At 39.5% G+C, this 20,745-nt stretch overlaps 1 protein-coding gene across 7 annotated transcripts in view; it reads left to right on the top strand.

Moving 5' to 3' along the window:
* The window catches only part of Svp (COUP transcription factor 2), a 315,105-nt gene that overhangs the window by 208,841 nt on the left and 85,519 nt on the right, over positions 1-20,745 (top strand). For 6 of the 7 annotated variants that reach the window (XM_083106213.1, XM_083106143.1, XM_083106065.1 and 3 more), the window contains one exon: positions 1,607-1,765. In XM_083106213.1, coding sequence (XP_082962339.1) covers positions 1,738-1,765 — 28 coding nt within the window. In that variant the 5' untranslated portion in view covers positions 1,607-1,737. The remainder of the gene's footprint in view (positions 1-1,606; positions 1,766-20,745) is intronic. The other variant, XM_083105978.1, reaches the window with a different exon arrangement.

Below are 20,745 nucleotides of genomic sequence, written 5' to 3' on the forward strand. Positions count from 1 at the left end.
AAGGGCAGCCGACTTATCGGTTCGATATGATTGCATTTATTTTCACAGTTTTTTACGAATAAAAAATAGAAGATGAGGGAATCGAAAAGGATTAATATAGTCGAGCATAAATATGGTCGAGAAAGATAAATATTATATTTTACATTCGAACAGAAAATCACTTTAATCTATGTATTTAAATAAAATAAAATTATTTAATTAAAATTATTTAATTAAATTTAAAATTAAATTATTTAATTAAATTAATAAAATTAACTCTGAAATCGATAAATTCTTTAAAGATAAATTGCTCGATAATAAATTGTTCAGATATATTTGTATCTATCAATCTGATTATTTATTCAGATTAATTGCAAATTAATTTATAAACGACATTAAATGATTTTAATTTTAAACATAATTTCTCCGATAAATATCGAATTTTTCTGGATGAGAGCAGCTTTCGTAGGTTGGATTTTCCAGGCGAAATTTTCTCGCCAGCGACGTCAGCACATTTCGCGAGGCTCGAAGTTATTGAAATCAGCAGTCACATAAATTCCGTGGAGCGGTAACGGGAATAATACGGCGAAAGCCCGCGCTTTGTCGACACCGATGACGAAGAAGAGAGAGCGCCGGATACTCGATCTCTCTCGACTGGACGGCTACTAATAGGATTTTCGTGATCGTCGGCACTTTCGAGATACTCGACTCGCTCCCATAAGGAACATCGCGTATCTACGTATATATTGAGTGTGTACGTACGGCCGCTATTGTGCCAGATCGTGCATCCATCGTAACTTAGATCCGCGCTCCCTACGTTGACCTTAAAGGTGCATCGGTCTCGTTGCAACGTGCATGTTACAGAATTTGCGTAATCACGTATCATCGGTCCGAGTCTCTCCTTCCCTTGCTTTTCTGATCGCGCTACGCAATCTTCGTCCTTCCAACGCGTATACGTTTATGTGTAAGTACGTGTGTACGGCGAGATGTATCCAATAACAAGAGAAACTTATCGTGTTATTCCATAAGCACTCTGGTACCGTCACGTTTATGGCTGCTCATACAGGTTCTATCAATAGGAATCTGCATACTATCTGCATTTAGATAGATCTTGATTTCAGCACGTGGTAGCTAATCGCTTATGCTTTATCGATTGTCGATTGTACCAGCTTCCGCCTTCCACGATTGCACTGTGAATATTGCGAATTAATATAAACGTTGGTAGAAAAGTAATCTCTTATTGTGTCGCGGAGATGGTTGATATTTTTATTTAAAAGATTGAACACACAAGGTGACTAATCATACATGACATTAATGGGGAAAGTTGTATTGAAGTATTGAAATTTAAATTGACTGCTGAATTTTTACAGCGGGAAGTATATTTTTATAGTTGAATTTCAATAAGATTGAGTGTGCTATGTTACATAATTTAAAAGATGCTGAAGAAATATATTTTATAGAGAATTAAATTTTCTTTTATGTTATTTAATAAATTTACAGAACTTTAAGGCCTGTAAAGTAAAAAATTAAATTATATATATTCGAGAAGATATTTAAAATTTTTTAAATAAATATAAACAAAATTTTTAATCTTGAATTTAAATAACAGATCCTCTACTTTTTTCAGGATGCAAGAGTTTCTTCAAGAGGAGCGTCAGGAGAAACCTAACGTACTCATGTCGAGGGAACAGAAACTGTCCCATCGACCAACATCATAGGAACCAGTGCCAATTTTGTCGCTTGAAAAAGTGCCTGAAGATGGGCATGCGCCGGGAAGGTATGCACTGTACTGAACCCTTTTTACAAATTTATTAGCGATAGATCTCGACTGGTGATCATATCGAAGTCGCCGAAACATCTCGATGGCGTTGAATGTGCTTCAAAATTTTCTCGAGGAAAAAGTTACAAGCTCTAGGAAAATTTCATAAAAATATATAATTTCATTAAATTTGAGACTTGAAACGTTTCTCCTACATTTTGTTCTGTCATTTGCTCGTTTTGTTTTTATAATAAAAGCACTAAAAATCATCGCGATGAGGCAATATCTTTGCGATATATGAAGTAAATTTCGAAGATTTAAAAGTGCACAATGACAAAGACATTTCTCTTTATTTATCGCACTGTTGTTCGAGAAGAAACGCGAATCTCGTAATTCGATTCGAAATAAGAGACGAGACATTAAATTCAATTTTATTTCATAGGTTGTTCGAAGAAAACGATGCTCTTTACGACTGTCGGTTAAGGAGCCACTTGTTTGATCGCGATCTGTAGAAATATTGCCGACGAACCATCAGTTCGATGATAACGTAGCACTATGCGACTCGCTATGATCACCCGTTAAACTCTCCGTCACACGGCCCGTATCACGAGCTATCGTGATAGGTATCACGTGTTATCCCGATCGAGCTACGAGATTTATGACATTGCGTATATTATACTTACATCATGCACAATATGATACGCGATAATTCCAGACATATCGTAGAATATGACGCGATAGAAGCTATTAATTATTTTAATTTATTCGTTATAATTTATATACACACAGAATCACAGAGATCTGCAGAGATTTATTTCTAAGAGACTAAAGACAAGTGTATTTTTTGCAAGTTTTCGAAGCTTATACTACTGTCGGTTAAGTGGTTTGGATCCCTTCGCGAGATTAAGCCTTCAAACTATCCGTGTCCTATAGAAAAAATCAACTTTCTACAACTGTCTAAAGGACATTAGGGTCCCGAAGCGTGCCGAACTCGCTTTCGGCGCGCTCAGCCGGCAGGAACTTTTAATTGCAGCCCCTGAAAAGGCCGGAAAGGTTCCCACGCCTTATCCCCGCCCGTGATTCCACGTTCCACCGCTCTTGAACTTGGCTACTCGCACCGCGAGCGATAACATCTAACCTTGTTCCGCCGCGCATACGAGGAGGAGAGGACCATGCTTTGGTCATCGGCTCCTCTCTCTTTCTCTCTCATTCAGGTTTGCCCAGGTGTATACCCACTTCCGTCCGAGACGACTCGGCCGTCCATCGTGGCCGGCGCGGCTGTCTGTCTGCCCCGAAGCGCGCGCGCGCCGCGATCGTAAATCCGGTAAATCATGCGTTTTTACGCGTATCGGCCGCACGTGTCGATTTGCGATCGCTATCGCTGGGAAATGCGGAAGGATATCGGTAAGTCTGCGTGTTGAGAGGAAAATGAGGAAATATGATGAGCAAATTAAGTTGAATTGTTCTCTCGATCTGTAATCAATCAAAAACACGTTATTCCGCATCCTTTAGATTCAAGAATAGCAAATTGAGAAAGATTAACAATAATAAATGTGTAAGTTTATTTATAGGGAATATTATTTCAGACTACTGTCTTTTTATTTTACGCTACAATAATTATAATAATTATAATATTTAATAGTTTAATTGTAAATTCTATTGAAAAAGAGAAGAGGAAGAAGTAACTTCTCTAAAAAATTAAGATGAATATATAAATATATAAATTCTTTCAACATTTCTTTAACCCATTCAGACTCTATGTACATAATTATGCACAAAAACTTTAAAATCATGTGAAATAGTTATTTTTTAGAATTAGTTTCCCTGCGATCTCTCGGTGGACTAAATAATAATAAAAATAATAATAATAAAAAAAAATAATAAATAATAATAAAATAATAATAATAATAATAATATATAATTTTTTACATTACCAGAAAAAATTCAGGTCTGAATGGGTTAATCTTGAACTTATGTTTTTAACATTCTTAAATTTTCTCTCGTTATCTTCCATTATCTACCATTATATATTGAGATCTTGAGACTGGAACAATTGTCCCTCATTTCAATAAGGGCTCCTTTGCTCGCTATTCAAAGAAAGTGCACGACTTCTTAGACGCGGCGCGCATTCTTTAATAATACGAACGAAAGAGAAGCACTTCGCGAAAGGGAAACTCGCGCACGATTATTCGCACGAGAGACGGCAGCTCGTCTGCCTGCGGTACGATTTTTCCCACAGGAATGTAGACACGAGAAGTGCAGAGAAGACGTCGCGTTTTCTGCCCTGTCACAGCGACATCCGCCCATTATCCGCGATGATGCCTCGGTCTTTGATAATAATTCGAGTCGCTCGCGAGCGCGGGGCACGTAACTTTATATACACTCACCTGGCCCCTATAGATGCCTGTATATGCTCGCACGGAAGACGCACGGGAAGGAAAGAGAGGAAGAAAAAGAATAGAAAAGGAGAGGGAAAAGCAGAGGAAGCGGAGAAAGAAGAAGGAGAAGATGAAGAAGAAGAAGAGGAGGAGAAGGAGAGTGCACGAAGGGCGGAGGGTCGCGGGAAAGAGGGTGATGAGGGCAAGGGGGGTTGGCCTGTACCGTCGACAGCAGCAGGAGCAGCAACAGCAACAGCAGCGCAACGGGAGAAGGTAGAGGACTGAAGGAGCGAGAGGAGAGAAGCAACGAGGAGGAGAAGAGAAGGTGGAAGAACGACGAGAGGAGGGATGGAAAGGGGAAAGGAGGACTGGAGGGAGGGGGAGAGACGATGGTCCGAGGTCAGCGGGGTGCATGACCTTACCTCGGGGGCCCCTTCCTTCCGTGGGGCCCTCGAGGCAGACAGGATGCGCTGAAGATTACCCCGTAGATACTGTCCGCGATGATTACAGAAATCTAGGAAGCCGCTCAATTTAATTAACCCTTAATTGCGAGCGCTCGGGACAGGATGGTGCGTTTACTTCGGGACCCCGGCGCTTTTCCCCCGTCCTCCTTTTCTATTCGAGGATGATGATAATGATGATGATGATGGTGTGGTGACTATGACCGTGTGTATGAACGCGCGACGATGCGTGAGTTATCGCCCCGCGAAACGCGAAGTGCAATTTATTTTAAAGGTGAGAGCGAACGAAATGAGCGAGTTGAAAATGACACGTAGAGACTTGCGTTGCGGATCTTTATTAAGGATGGAATGATTATTTGCAATTTGTTAGGTCTCAGCTGAATTTAACATCCGCATCCTTCAGATGAAACGAACTTTTTAAGCACTATTAACGAATAGAAAATCTGTCAAATTTAATATTTTATTATACATATATTATTTATAATTCAATTATTTATAATTCAATTTAATATTTATAATTCAAAATCGATTTATATATTTTTATTGAAAAATATAATGATATTAGAGCATATTTTTTAAAGACGTATAAATGATATAAAGTTTCTCAATAAATGCGAATTTATAAATACATATGAATAATTTAAAGAATTTTATAAACCGAAATAATGCACAAATATGTAATAGTGCGATAAGAAACTCGTAAAAATTCTTCAAAAATACAAGTTTTTTTATATATTTTTAAGAGCTTCTCTCTTATCGCATAATCATCACATCCGCAGTTGGCCGACATATCGACCCTTTTATTCTAGTTTTTTCAAGATGTTAATCTCAGTGTGTGGTTCCTTGTGCATTTTAATTATCCAATATACTTAATTTATCTTAAGCGTAAAGTGCCTGTTTTTGATGACGATACGACCCGAGTTTTTCGAACTCGTCTTCATTATAGTGAAAAAAAAACATGATTAGTCGATTTTTTTCCGGTTCGCGAGTATGGAATTGGAGATTAGCTTTATCATGTTGGGCGCTCTTTAGTTGGTCGCGTAACTATCGAGTTTACCCATCGCGATACACCGATAGCGACCCGCGACTAGAAGGCCCCGTTACGTACTTAATACGCTCGTTAAAACGAGGAACTTAGAAACGTATTCATTCGCTGGCGCGCACGTTTCTCCCATATTCTCGCAATAAATCTGTACTGTGTATTTTACAACCCACGGCCGTTAGTTCGCGCCTGTTTTGATATTTTTTTTTATGAAAGAAAAAAGGAAAATAACAACGCTCGATATATTGTTTATGCCAAAATGACCAGCTCGGTGTAATTTATGCGCGTGCTAAAGTAATTAACCCATTTACACACGGACGTATTTCCATTCCACGTGATTATGTCGAAAGAATTATAGCTTTAAGAACACATTAAAAAAATGTGTAGTTTAGATATTTCGGTTTTCTTTTGCGATCGTAAAGATTTAAGAAATGGATTCAACTTTATGATTGGAAAAGAGGAGCAATCTATTAACTTCAATATTTTAATTTTTTTAAGATGCTTTCCTGTCATAACATCATATTAAAATCTTTAAATATTTAAACTTTATGTATATTTGCTTGATATATTTGTAACACATTCTCTCACAGCTGTGCATTTTTAATATATATTAATATATATTATTATTAATTATATTATTATTATTATTATTATTAATATATATATTAATATATATTAATCGCTTATTTTTATAAAATATACAAACATTATATATTAGCGCACAAAAATGTACGAAAAATATAAATTACTTCTCTAGAAGATATTAAGAAGTTAATTTTTGCGCGTTTTAAAATAATTAAAGGAATAATAAAGATTATATATTATAATATTTTATTATATATCTATTTATTTTATCGACAGTTTGCGGGATTATTTCAAAGATTTTAATAGATTATTCCTCTTTCTCATAAACGTGTTCACTTGCCGTATCATTTTTTCCGTAACAAGCATAAATATACATACCTCGAATTTCGTAAATTCTCACGTGGACGTAGATGTGTATCATCGAACATTCGTTAATGCCGTAACAAAAGGAGACAGGACGCGCGACGGCGACGAGGAAGGTGATGGTGGTGGGAGCCGAGAGAGGAGATGTGGAGAGAACTCGAGAGGCAAATAACCCTAATTTCATCGTCGGAGACCTGCATTCAGAAAGTCATTATCAAACGACCGTCCCACACGCCCGTTATAATTACGCGGGCGTCGTTGCACAACAGAAATGTATCGAATTCTCTCTCTCTCTCTTTCTCTCTCCCTCCTTTCCCTCCATCACCACTTTATTCTGCCTCTCTCTATCTCTCTGCCTTTCCGTTTTTGCGCTTTTTCTTCTCTCTGTCTCTTCTCTTTCTCTGGTCTTTTCCCGTTCTCACGTTCTTTATTTGCACGCGTTTCACGCCAATCATTTGCGCCGACCTCTATGCATACTTGCCTCTTTCTGTGTTAACTCATTTCGCTTTCCTCCCGATTGTCTACCGATTACGCGATTTTCTGATAATTATCTAATCCTACGCTTATTACGTTTTTCTCCGATTAAACACTCCGGTTTATTCCCTTAAGATCACGTTTTAAGTATAATAGCAGTTATTCTGAACTAATTACAGGTCTCGGAAGGTGTTAAGTTATTTGTAACAAGTAAATTTGTAACTCGAAAGTAGCAAGAGCAAAATGTTATTTTGATTTTTAATTATTCTCATTTCTCTTAATCATCTATAATAATATTTAAATATAATTTATTTATTTTATATATAATATTTAAATATAATTTAATTTATTTTATATATAATTTATTTAGTTAGAGTTAAGTATTAGTTATTTATTAGATGCTAACAAAAATTCTTTTAAATTTCTTTGCAATAGCAAATATGTATGTGCGCGTATTTAGCGATAAATATATAATGGAGATAAATTTTATAAATATTACTTACAAAAAAAAAGAAAGTATTCAGAGCAAAAAGCTTAATCATTTAGAAATCTTTCACTACACGTAACTATTTGCGGTCAAATTAACCCATACGTTGATCTTAATAATAACAGCACAATTTAATTGTTCTTATCACATGTTGATATCAAACGATGTATGGAATGGAATTAAGTATTATTATTAATAGTATTAATATTTTTAATAATTAATATTTTTTCTGATTAATATCTTTTCTCCCGGAAGCTTTCAAGCAACAAGTTTTTCTCAAGAATTTCCCCCGACGTATGTGCGTCCGGAATGCCGAAGAATCGGGAGGGATTTATCAATCTATCGATATTACGTTCAATCGGTCGATCGATCGATCCGGTCGGCCGATCGCTCGATCAAGCATCGATCGATCGTTGCCCTGCCTCTTTCCCTCCCCTCCGGTCACAGATAATCGTACACATTCGCAACCGCGCACGAGGATCTCTGCCAGTTATGAAATCCTCGAAGACAGCCAGAGCCGATAATCCAGCGCTTCGGTCGCGATCGCCTGTGTGTATGTGTGTGTATGTGTGTACATATAGGTATAGATGCGGTTGGACACACGTTTGCGATGCATGCCGTGCCCGGCGCGGATTTCACTTATCTCTCTCTCCCGGCGTCGAAGTTCCGCGGCCCGATGCAACGACGATGGGGCCATTATGGCCGCATTAACTGAAATTAGACATTGTTTCCCTTGCCGGGGTGGAGTAACAATGGGAAGACGACGCAGACAACGACGAGGTGAGCCAAAATGGCGGGGGAGGGATAGGGAGCAACGAGAGGGAAAAATAAAGAGGTGTACATAGAGGGAGGGGCGGAAGAAGGAAAGATCAAGGAGGGAAAAATGCGCGCGAGACGTCCACTTCGAAAAATAGCCTCTCTTCTTTCCCTCTCCTTCCCTTGGCCTTTATTTATCTCGTTCTCCCTCGCTCTGTCTTCGCCAGTGTACGCCGGCGAGAGATTGCCGATATTACGGCAGGGTCAGGATCGTGACTTTAATCAATTAGCGGGGTTTCTCGGACCCGGGAAATGATTAGTAATCCGGCCGGCAGCGCCAGACTCTCCCGGCTCTCCTCTCCTCGCCCTCGCCCGGATGCCTCTTCTTTCGCTGCTCTTATCCGCATCACGGGGGGATAAGAATACGCGCGCGCCGTCCCGATGAGCCGCACGAGGAAGTAATTGATGAGAGAAAATCAGCCCATCTTCGCGGATGGAGCTCATTACTTGTTAGGCTCTTGCGGAAACTAGCCGTTAGATTTGCAGAATACCTGCTGATTCATTCTCGATATCAAGTTTGACACGAATTACGAGTGTGGTTTCTATACAAAAAGGTGCGGTAAAATTTCTCTTTCGAATATAAAGAACATGTTCCTGATATTATATGTTATTATTACAAGAGCAATTTAAGGCTTGTTTGACAAGTAAAGTATAGAAAAGAAGCATTAATTTACTCGAGGTGCAACTTAAATGTAATTTGTTATCTTTTTTCTAAATTTAGTCTAATCAATCAAATTCAAACATAAATCTTACGCACAAATTTTATAATTTTCTTTATATTCTCAAAGCCATTATAATTCAAAGGCTGTTTGCGGCTCGACCAAAAAATAATTTCTGGTTATTCAAGAAGCCACGCGTAAATAAGCGGACGTTTGTGTAGAGAAATCCTCTTGTGTAAAAATTCAAGAGAGGAGAGTCGCGGTTCGAAATACCGTTACTACGAGATAAACGTTAATACGCAACGCGCCGGATCCTTGTTTCTCGAATCGATCGGTCACGTACCCTCCGTGGCTGCGGAAAGATTGCGGAAAAGATGCGTGGACAACTTTGACGGGATTCCAACGCTAATTACGATTAACAGTATCGAGTGGCGTCGCTCTGCTCCACTTGACCGCAGCTATTTTCTAGGTCGTCTCTTATGCACAATCTACTCTCATCTTTTTTTATTTCTTTCGAGAGATCCACGTGTATCCGACCTGACAGCTTTTATTGTCAGATCGTAAAAGGAGACTTCCGCTTCGATTCATTTTCGTAGAAGAAAGAATGCTTCATTAAAATATACGTGATAGAGAATTCTTTTCTCACATATTTCTAGATGAATCTGATCTATATAATGAGAAGTAGTACGTTAATTTATTGACGTAAATAAATCTAAACTTATAAATTGAAATATGCAAAAATTGAGGATATTTTTAGGGACCTTGGAGACAATACTCTAAATAGATTTGAATAATATAAATAATAAATGAAGAAATTTTCAAGCATTTTTGTGCGTCATTTATCAGTAGTGATTGCTGTTTTACATCCCAATAATTTTCTCATCGAAAAAAAGAAACATCTGTGCAAAGTTCAATACAATCGACTCGAAACGGCACACGACTAAAGTATATAATTAAACTAGGCTATAATTAAATTGAATTACAGTACGCGAGTCCGCTGTAATAAGAAATCTCTCTCGTTTAGATCTCCCGTTACGTCTACCGAGGAGAAATTGGCAAGGAGTTGTTTAACCGATGAGCAATAAAGATTTTGTTAACACACTACGCTCGCCTACTCCGAAAATTCTTCATCGATCGGACAAGCTTCCTGGCGCGCGGAGCGACCACGTTTCCCCATATTTACCCGTATAATCTCTTTCCGTGCATTAAAATACAAAGTAGGCGCATTACCATGACAAAACTGTCGGGTCAAGAGAGCCTGACACCGCCTGTGGGGGATTACGATCGGCGGCCAAGTCCGATATGCATATTCAGCGGTGCAAGGTCCACCTTGTGCGCGTAAACTCGCGCCTTTTGTTCATCCTCGGCCAATCCAAGCTCGCCACGGCTTTTCCACTCGATCGTCAACACGTCGGTCTTTTCTTTCTTTTTTTTTCTCTCAGACATACATACGCTGAATTATCGCCACTGAATATTCGACGAGGCGCATCCTCGGAAATTTGACATTGAGTTTTGCTCGTGCGCTCAATTCGCATTGTCATCGACTGCGCGTCGGGCTGTTGCGAAAGAAATATTAGAATTGAGAAACCTCACTGTCATTCTAGAATCTTCGATTTAATGCGAACGAATCTTATCTGCGGGTCTCGTAATCTAAACGTGAATATGAGAGGATTTGAGAGATAAATAAGAAATATTCAGGATGGGAAGGATTAAGATGATTTAATAAATAATATCACAATAATATTATATAAATTAGAAGACTACGTATTTCATGAATTTACGAGGTTTTCAAACTATCACATTATTTGCTCATTCGAGTTTACTCTCTAAATTTCTTAGAGTGAAGCTTGCACTCGAAAAATTGAGTGACTGGTCAAATCACTCTAGTTAGAGTGATTTTTCACTCATAGGAGTGAAAAATCACTCTAACTAGAGTGATTTGACCAGTCACTCAATTTTTCGAGTGCAAGCTTCACTCTAAGAAATTTAGAGAGTACACATATAATGATTTCAGAAATTAATAGAGTATTATTGTTCACTGATGTATTGCGAATTATTATTTATAATTATCAATTAATATAATTTTTTCATATATATGTACTTTTAATAATTAGTAAAAAGTCTTTCTTGAGAAATTTTAATAAATAAACATCGAAAGTTATATGATAATAAGTATCTAAATATTTCATTGTATATTATTTAAAACATCATATTAAATTCATAGTATGTAAAATAAGGGAAAATATCTAGGATCGTTATTTTTTAATATAATTTAGTGTGTATTTATAATTTAATATAGAATTAAATACATTAGATCAACGTACATGCGCAATTAGAAACAATCGGCTTTTGACTCGGAACAACCTTAGGAACTCCCGGAGCACCGAGCTCTCTGTGCTCCAATCAGAATGTGAAAGTTCAGCTGCAAAAGGCTTGCTATGTCAGTCGGCTTTATGCGCTCTCTCATACGCAGACATACACACTAGAAATGGTCTACGTCATTATTCGCTTTTCCAAACCTCTGTTTATGCTTGCTTTGAAGACAAAGTCGATTTAAGATACACAAGATGATTGATTACGGTCATCGATTTGTTTTTTCAAAACAGATATATTTGTCGTGATTTTAGATAAATGCATTTTTTTTAATTTAATCAAAAGGAGGTAATTAAAGAAATATTATTCATAGAAATGTTAAACATCTTGAGGAAAAATTGTATATCTTTAGCAAGAATTGTTTGTAAAATTCCGAGAACTGGCGTTTTAATTTAAGCGAGGAATATATGACATTGTAGAAAATGTCTCTTGGCGTCACGAGAATAATTAATATCGTGTTTAGATATACAGTTTGCTTGAAGATAGTCACATTGACGTCGTTTATCGCTCGGTTAAATTTTCCTCAATACAGCAGCAAATCTCGCAATGCGTCAATTTATTAATTAACATCTCTATTCGTACTTTTTTACGAGAGGCAATGGCAAGTATAAATACTTGATTCTCTCCTTCATTGAGCATTGTATTATTACGTTAGATGTCAGATGATAAATTAGTTATATAAAATATATTAGAAAAATAGCTAGAGCTTCTTTTACACAACATGACCCACTCTTACTCTCTTAATTCTATTATTAATTAATTTTGATTAAATTTGGACCAAGTGCAGATTAATTTTCGAGTTCTCAAGAAACAGGCAGCGCTAGACAAACCGTTGCGCTTGAACTCTTAGACTGAACCTGTCGAAGCTATACCGGTCTTGAGAGATACATGTCTGCCCACCTCTATCGCGGTAGAAGAGCTGGTTCACGCGCGATGCAAGGCAGGTGAAGTTCCGCCGCTCTGAGGCTGCCGTTATTTGCATCGCGGCGAGTTTCCGCCGTCTCTCTCCCGCGGACGCTCTTCCTTTCTCCGTTCTTTCTCGTCGGGATGCGGCAATTACGACGTTCCCTCGAATACGTGCCAATAAGCGATGCCGCACTCTCGGTTGGGGCCACATTTACAGAGGTTTTGCCCGCCGCTCGCGGAATCGCGAGGCCCGAGCTTCTCTCAATAATCAAGAATTTTCTTTCGCACGCCTTCGGCTTTCATTAAATCGCTATTTATCACGGCCGTTGTCATATCGGATACACGGTAACTCGATTTACGCATTCACCGGGCGATTCGATGCGCGTCGTCCAACTCGACAAAGATCGAGAAGTACGTATCCGGTATCGACAGGGACATAAATTTCAATTTTACTCCCTCGAAGGTATTTGAATTCTTTGATAATTTTAATTTCACTGAGGAAAATAAATCGCGTATCTCTTCGCCGAGTACCACCCTCATTTCATTGCGCCCTCCTTTCGATCCGATCGCGCGACAATAAAGTTTCTCGTAAATAGCTCCAATTCAACGACACGACACGAACGACGTCAAATGAAAGCTAAGTCGCATTCCTAGCGTTTGTACATCTAAAATTACGGATGAAGTAAGAAGCCCTGATGAGGTAAGAATAATACGTGGGCGCATAAAACACGCGATAGCGCGGACAAGCGGTCTGTCTGTTTGTTCGCGTGCGCGGAGTCTCCGTCTCATCGGTCGACATCATCGACGTAAACAGCGTGGGAAAGCCTTACGACGAGCCGCGAGACTCCCGCGTCTCTTAAGGATGCCACCAATTTTTAGGCTCGCGCACCACCATGTGAAAGAAGCGTGCAACCCGCGCTCGGAATTCGAACAGGTGAATCACGGTCGAGCAATGTGCATTTCGCCTCGGTGTCACGAATAGAGGCGAGAAGCGGGGGAGGGTCACTCGCGAACCGGAAAGCTGGAAGGACATCGTCGAGAAATTTCAGCGTCGACGACGAGGACTCTCCCACGTATTGTGCGTACGCCGTTTATTCTTTCGCATCTTCGTCGCGATTCGCGAAAAATGATTCGGGGTTGCGAATCGCGGCGAAATCCGAGGGAGATCGGATGCGCGCAGCATCCGATATTAATACCCAAGCGGATATAATCTCCGGCGATGTGCGGATTAACGGAAACTGAACGGACGATGCCGTTAAGCGTCTGTCCGTTAAACGGCAACGTTTAAGCCTATTCGTTTCGCACCAGCGCGCTGCGCCTCGATCGCGAGATAAGCGAGAGATGTATCTAGCTTGACTGGATTCTTGATCGAAATCACTAGATATCGGTGAATTCAAAGCGATTCTGTCGAACAAAAGTGTCATGGAATGAAAAGATGAGATACTTAACTGAGACCGTTTCAAAAGAAATCGTCTTACGAGTAATTCGTTATCAAACTACATCGTCATTGAATTTATTTTTCTTATTCATTTATTCTTAAAACAAAATTGATTATCACAAATCTGAATAATTTCAGAATTGCCATTAATATTAATGTTACTATTAATAAATTAATATTAATAAATTAATATCAGCGATATTCAAATGAACCTGATGTTAAAAACGTAGAATGAAATTATTTTTCGTAATGAGACGATTTTTCGCCGTTGAACAAACTCGTCAGCGAGATTTTCGTCCCCGAATAAAAACTACAGGCAACGTCCCACGTCTTTAATTCACGCATGCAAGCCGATCGGCGCATTATTCCCGTTTGCGGGGCTAGGCTAACTCATGAAACTCTTAGAGAGTCGTTCTCGTCTCGCGACTACGAGTCCCGCGTGGTTGTTCGGAACCAGTCCATAAGCATAAGCGAGCGAGTTTGGTCCCGCGGTTGATCCCGCGCTTACGAATCACCGGGCGGCGGGCGGAGGTGAACGAAAGCAGATATTAATAACGCGCCGCGTACATGATTGTTGCGTGGTCCCACCTTCACCCTCCACCTCCTTTTCCTCCCGTTCCTCTCTTTCTCCCTCTCTCGTCGAGGTGCGCTCCACCTCTTTCCGACCCGCACCCTCTCTCTCTCTCTTTCTCTCGCTTTCCCGCACAACGTTGCCTATCTCCGTCTATCTTCCTCGCCAAGTTCGCCCGGGTCGCTCGTTTCTCCATGCCTTCCTCAAGCTTAATGTTGCTCGTATAGCGTAAGAGCATAGCGTGGAGTAGCATGCGAGAGAGCCGGGGCAGGCACCGTGGGAACCTTAGGCGGGCCTCACCGCGCGCACTCGCTCGCGCGAGCGCACGGGGCTCTGTTCTGGACGCGTGTAACCTTGTAACCTCCACCGACCTCTCCCTTTCTCAATCTCCGTCTCTTCCCTTCTCTCGCCGAGTCTTCTTTCCGTTCCTCCTTGTCCTTCTCTCGCTACGCGCTTCGTATGGCCTCCGAGGATCCGCGATCTCGATCTCGTCGGCGACGACGATCGGCGGGGAACGTCGGGACGCCATCGACGCCGACGATGAGGAGCATCTTGGCGAATCGTAGGAAAGTTCGAGAGGAGCGTTCGCGCTCTTGATTGCGATAAATGTAGCGTAATAAATTTCATACGCGTCAGCCGAGGATCGCTCAGCCGCCCCGTCGATCGCGCGCGCGATAACGCGAGCGAGCGCTCTCTCGTCGTTAAGTCCGATCAATAATAAATTTCGCTATCCAAGAGAAATAAATTCCGCGTGCTTTGCCCCCCTTTCAACTGGTGATGTATCGCGGTTCGAGAGATGAGACGGATTCGTTCGTTTGTCAAATCCTCTTTCCAAGAGAGCGCAAGGATATTCCAACAGAATTTGTACTTGATGGAAAGTGAACGGGAAATTTCCCTCATATAAGATTTTATCTCAATAGTATAAGTTATTGAGTTATTGAGTTTTATTTCATTATCATATTATATATTAAATATTATAAACAATATGTAAATATGACAATTGCTATCATCCAGTTTAAGGGGATCCTAAAGTCGTCTGTTTTATCGACAAAAACGCTGTAATTTTCGGAAGTATGTCATTTTTTATTGCCTGTATGGAATTAAAAATCCTTCTTCAAAATTTAAGTATACACGCAAACGGACACGTGGAAACTCTATACAGCATGAGATTTTATATTGAGAAAGAAAATAAGTATAAAATTATATTTTTATTTATCGACTTCTTAAATCAATATGGCGTCAGAGCTGTTAACTTGTACAAATATTAGCTTCTTATAAAAGTTTTATAGCTTTTATGCATAAAACAGTAGCTTTCACGATTGTGTACTGCACCGTAGAACATTGTCGAACTATAAAAACTGAATTTAATTGCCTAATTAATAAATGGCATTCTTCCGCAAATTTTTCTTCCGTATGTACCTGAAATATCGGTAAAGTAGAGTGGAAAAAGCAATACATCTTTATAAATAACGTGATAGAGAGAGATACGGGATGAGGATTAGATGAGGGTGCTGTAATCGTGTAAGAGTTCGCCGTTCAGTTTAGGATCCCCTTAAAAGATAGGAAAATACCCAGATGGAGAATATTAAAAATTATTGTAAAATATATGCGGGTTGCATAATAAAATTTTAAAAGAAATAAAAATTTTAAACAGATTTATATCAAGAAGGAACGAAAGGAAAGAAAGTGTTTTTTAATGACATTTTGAAGTGGTACGACTGATGAAGAAGACCAGTTCTTCCTTCCAATACCAAGATGATTCAAAAATTCAAGTTTTCTTTGACAAAAAAAAATTCCAATTTCTCGAGAAAGTTTTCATAAGAAACGATAATGTCCCGATATAGTATACGTATGAAAATCATCGGAGGAGCGAGCAAAGGGAGCTTCCCGCGGACGAGATCGGCAGCGTCGAATTAGCGGGTCGTAATGGCGCTCGCGCTTGGTTCGGACACGATCTCCCGCGGATGAAACGGACGGCCGTGAGTGGCCGGTGCGGTCGAAGTCGCCGACGGCCGAAGTCGGTAACCTTCTTTCCGGCGAAATTATCATAATGGCTCGGAACAGAAGCATGGCCCGGAGCGACCTCCGGCTCTCGCCTGGAAACTGCCTCCTCTCTCGCGCGCTACTCTTGCATATACTCCTTACCCGCATCTTCCGCGAGTCTAAAAGCGAGCCCTCCCGCGTGCGTGCGTACGTACGTTGCGTGCATGCGTGCATGCGTGCGAAGCCGTGTTGCTGCGCGCGAGAGCGTATTCGCGATCGCGCGCGCGGGCAGTTATGGCATCTTCGCTCCCTCTGTCTCTCTCTCTCTCTCTTTTCGTAGCCCAACAGCCCGTTCTCCAAGCAAGACTTTGGCCGCTCCGCCGGACCGGGGCAACGCCAGGTATACACACAGGTATATATCCCCTCGCGCACGGTAATTACGTGACGTATTAATACCAGTTATTCCGCGTCGACTGGTTCTCTCTGCCGGTCGGTCGGCTGTCTCGATATCCGCAGGTGTATTCGGCCTGTTCTTTCTTCCTTTCCGCCTCTCTCTCTCTCTATCTCTATCTTTCTCCTCCTCGTTCTCTTTCTTTATCTCTCTTCTCGAGATCTCTCGACTTCTCTCTCTCTCTCTTTCTCTCTCTCTTTGATCTCCTCCAACGCCTCCTCGCGATCCCCCCCGCGAAAAGTACTCGCCCGTGCCCCGCGAATCTAACGAGAGATACTTTTGCGATGCGGCGAGACAGACGTTGCCTCTTTAAACGCCCGCAAATTGTGAACGCTCAGTCGCGCGCGACGAAGCCCACCGAGCCGGTGCTCTCTTCGCGCCCGAGAGAGCAAGCGGATTTTCCAGTCTTCTCTGCACTGAGAAAAATCGTTTGATTGTACCAACAAGACGTATATGATTGAAGGCATTTTGGTTAAATCAAACAAGAATTTCTAGTTATCATGATAAGACTCGATTTTTTATAACTAGAACGTTTAATAGATTTTGCTATAAGGATTTGGTTAGTATTTTCTGGTTGGATCTATAAAATTTCTTGTTACATTAATTTCTTTGCTTGCCGCTAGGCAGTGAGCCACTCTTAACTTAACTCGTATTCAATATTTGCCATGAAATGTATATAAAGAACTAGTATTAACATTAAATCCAAGGTATTTTTTTTTTCTCTTACGAGCAGTAGTGCCAGAAAGAGGACGCTAGCTCTCTGATTGTGTGTGTTTGAGCTGCAGCCTCTTCTTGCATCATTGTTTATCAGTTTAATTTCTAACAAATTGAACTTAAAATAATTTAATTCAATAATCTGGATTGAATTTATCCAATAATCTTGTTGGAATTCAGATTATTAAACAGACTTTTGAAATTAGATGGAAAAAATTTTAGACGACTTGGTGCTGGTGAGTTTAGTATTATTAACCAGAAAATTTGGTAAATTTAACAGGAAGAAATTAATCAGATTCATCTGGTAATTCCTACAAGAATTTTGGTTCGTCCATTTTCCAACAGACATATTGGTTGAATCTACCAGATTCTAATTAATATGCAACCAGATTTTTTTCTCAGTGTGTTTAATGAGCAAAACAACATATTTATGACTCGAGAGTTTAATAACTTTTCAATACGAAATTTATCCTCTTCATTGATATCCGAAATAGCGCATTTTCCATATATTACCATATTAAAAATTTGCATTTATTTGATAATCATATACGTTTGTATCTATCTGTGTACATTGAAAAAAATTAACTTTCTGAAATTGTAAGAAAGAATCATAGAATGAATGCTATTTATTTATCGGAATTATAAGATGTTAAATTTCTTTTATTTATTAAATAAAGAACAAATGCACTCATACAAAAATTACTTGGATGGACCTAACATAATTGAGTTTGAAACGGAGTTTGTTGCTTCAAGACGCGGGCTGCATCGACGTTGGTCGTAAAGGGTACGAGAGCTTTAGGACGATGTGGAGTCGATTATTTTACAATTACTACGATAACCGATCACGCACATTTGCGCGCGTTTTAAGTGAAAACTGCATCGAAGGGGCGTCCGAGGGGTCGCTTCTCTCCCTTTTTTTCCCTTCTAACGGAGAAACTTTGCCGGCGTATCTCGGATCTGCTGCGCGCAGCGACCAGGGCTATGGTGGAAAAGCATGCCGAGGGCCCGTAAATGATCGAGTACGCCCCTCGGATCCCAGGACTATCGCGAGACTCGCCCGAGCAGGTCGCAATCACGACCGTTAATCGCGGCGCGATTAACTCTCTCGAGAGCCGCTGCGAAGAGTCCTGGCCGGATTCGAGGCGAGCTTCAGGGAGGATCGTCCTGCTCGTGAAATCCCGATCATCCGTTTCGTCTCCTCCTTCTCGCGAGATGAAATGCGCGAGAAACTAGAGATTATTCCAGATATGATTGTCCCTGATAGAGCGAACGCTAAATTCATGCGAAAAATAAACATAATGTATTAATGAAAAATCCAACGAGATTGACAGTTTATGCTATATATGTATATATTATTTATGTATTTATTTATTTGACGGTTATATTGAATTTTGAGGTCTCATTCAATGCATTCATTTACATTTATTTTAGATTTCATTTTCTTACGATGTACGATTTTTAAGATAAATAAATTGATTATTTCTTCATTCAATTAATGAAATAAGACAGAGTGACATTTTGAAACGCAGCTGATTAGAGATATACAGTTACCGACCATATATTAAACTTTGATCATGAAGTTTTTTTTCAATCCGTAATTGATGGTTACATCCTCCACACACACACATAATGATTATAGAAACCATTAGTTTAATCATCGACAAGGTATCTGCGACTAGCGAATACGTGCTCATGATCGAAAGTGGGCCAAACACGATGATATCTCCATGGGAATCTTTCAACCAGGCCATACGCGACTCGAATCTCGCATAAAGTCCGCCCGCAAGAAGTTTAACTTCATCGTGATTTCGCGTTGCTTTACCTCCAAAGTCGAGCAGTCGACGAAGCGGATGATTCGTTGGGACAGGAAATTAACTCGGGCACGTGACGACACGCGTTCGTAAATACGGTGACGTAACACGCGCGCGCGAAGAAGATGAAGTGGAAGGAGGTGGAGTTCTCCTAACAGGACGAAGGATCGCCCGGGGCGTCCTGTCGTAAACCTGACTGCTCACCGCCCAGAAGTTCGAGCTAACGAACTTATCGAACACGTGCGTTCGGAAAAAGGAAATATATTGCCTGATCAGGATTAGGATTACACCTCCTTTATGTTAATCCTCACAGCCACGTCGTGAAAGTATCTTAATATTCGAAAATGATTCCGCGCAATCGATCATGTAAAGTCGTGTAAAATCATCAATCGTGTAACATCTCGTAAAACGGGAAATTTAAATTTATGCGATTTTTTACATGCTACCATTAAGACAATCAATTTGCATATCTTCTATAGATTAATTTTTCATGGAATAACATTTGTTTAATATCTTTATATTAATCAAATACTCGTAAAAGTTTTCTATAATTTATTAATTAATTGTGAAGGTATCATATTGACTTGAATATTTGTCACAAAATTAAAGAACCTTAAAAGTTGAGTCTTGTAAATCTTGATATTAAGAAAAGCAAGAAAAGTTTAATCAAAAAATTTATTATCTATTTTATTACATAAAATTTTAAGTGCGTATAAGACTCTAAAGATTTATTAAGATTGTATAGAAATTAATATTTATTAATATGTAACGCAAAATTTACAGAATGCATTTTAAAATAAATGATTGCACCCAAAGACTTTAATTAAAACGAACTCAATCTTATTGAATTTCTAAATATATGTAACATTTTATAGTTTCTTTCCTAAAAATCGTGGCGATGAACTTTTTAGATGTTACGTTTGCGTCTCTTATGTTCACACAAGGGCCGGAATAGAAACCTTTAAAGTCTTCGAGGGAGTCCCGTTGCTCCTGACCTTTCCATAACCGCCCCTTAAATGATAATTCGCGTCGCGATATCGCGAGGACGTGCTCGACTATCGAGAGCCCTCGACAACGCGAGGTAATGTTTCGAAAGCTATCCCAAACGTGATATTAGCGTCTCTATGACTATCGTAAAATCCCACTCTTGCGTCGGATTTGTGAGGGATGAATTGGCTTTTTGTTAGCATACGAGGATAAGAAGAGTTAATGATAATCGCACTTTGTAAATTCGAAGAATATATTTAAAAAAAAAATAAGAAATCAATTAAAAACTTTGAATATATGTCGGAAGAAAATGAACAGTAATTCTAAAAATTTCTTCGTCCACTTTATATTAGAATAGAATAGCTAAAAACTACAAGGAATATTTTAAAGTTGCGATTAGCTTGAAATATTGAACTCGAAAAATGTGATTTATTAAAATATAGAGATATACTAGATTGATCAGACATGTTTTATCAAACATAACTAGCTTGTTAAACTCATATGTAAA

This window comes from Camponotus vicinus, unplaced genomic scaffold, assembly GCF_025532165.1.
Source record: "Camponotus vicinus isolate PSW18456_S1 unplaced genomic scaffold, iyCamVici1.0 SCAF_1, whole genome shotgun sequence".
NCBI lineage: Eukaryota > Metazoa > Arthropoda > Insecta > Hymenoptera > Formicidae > Camponotus > Camponotus vicinus.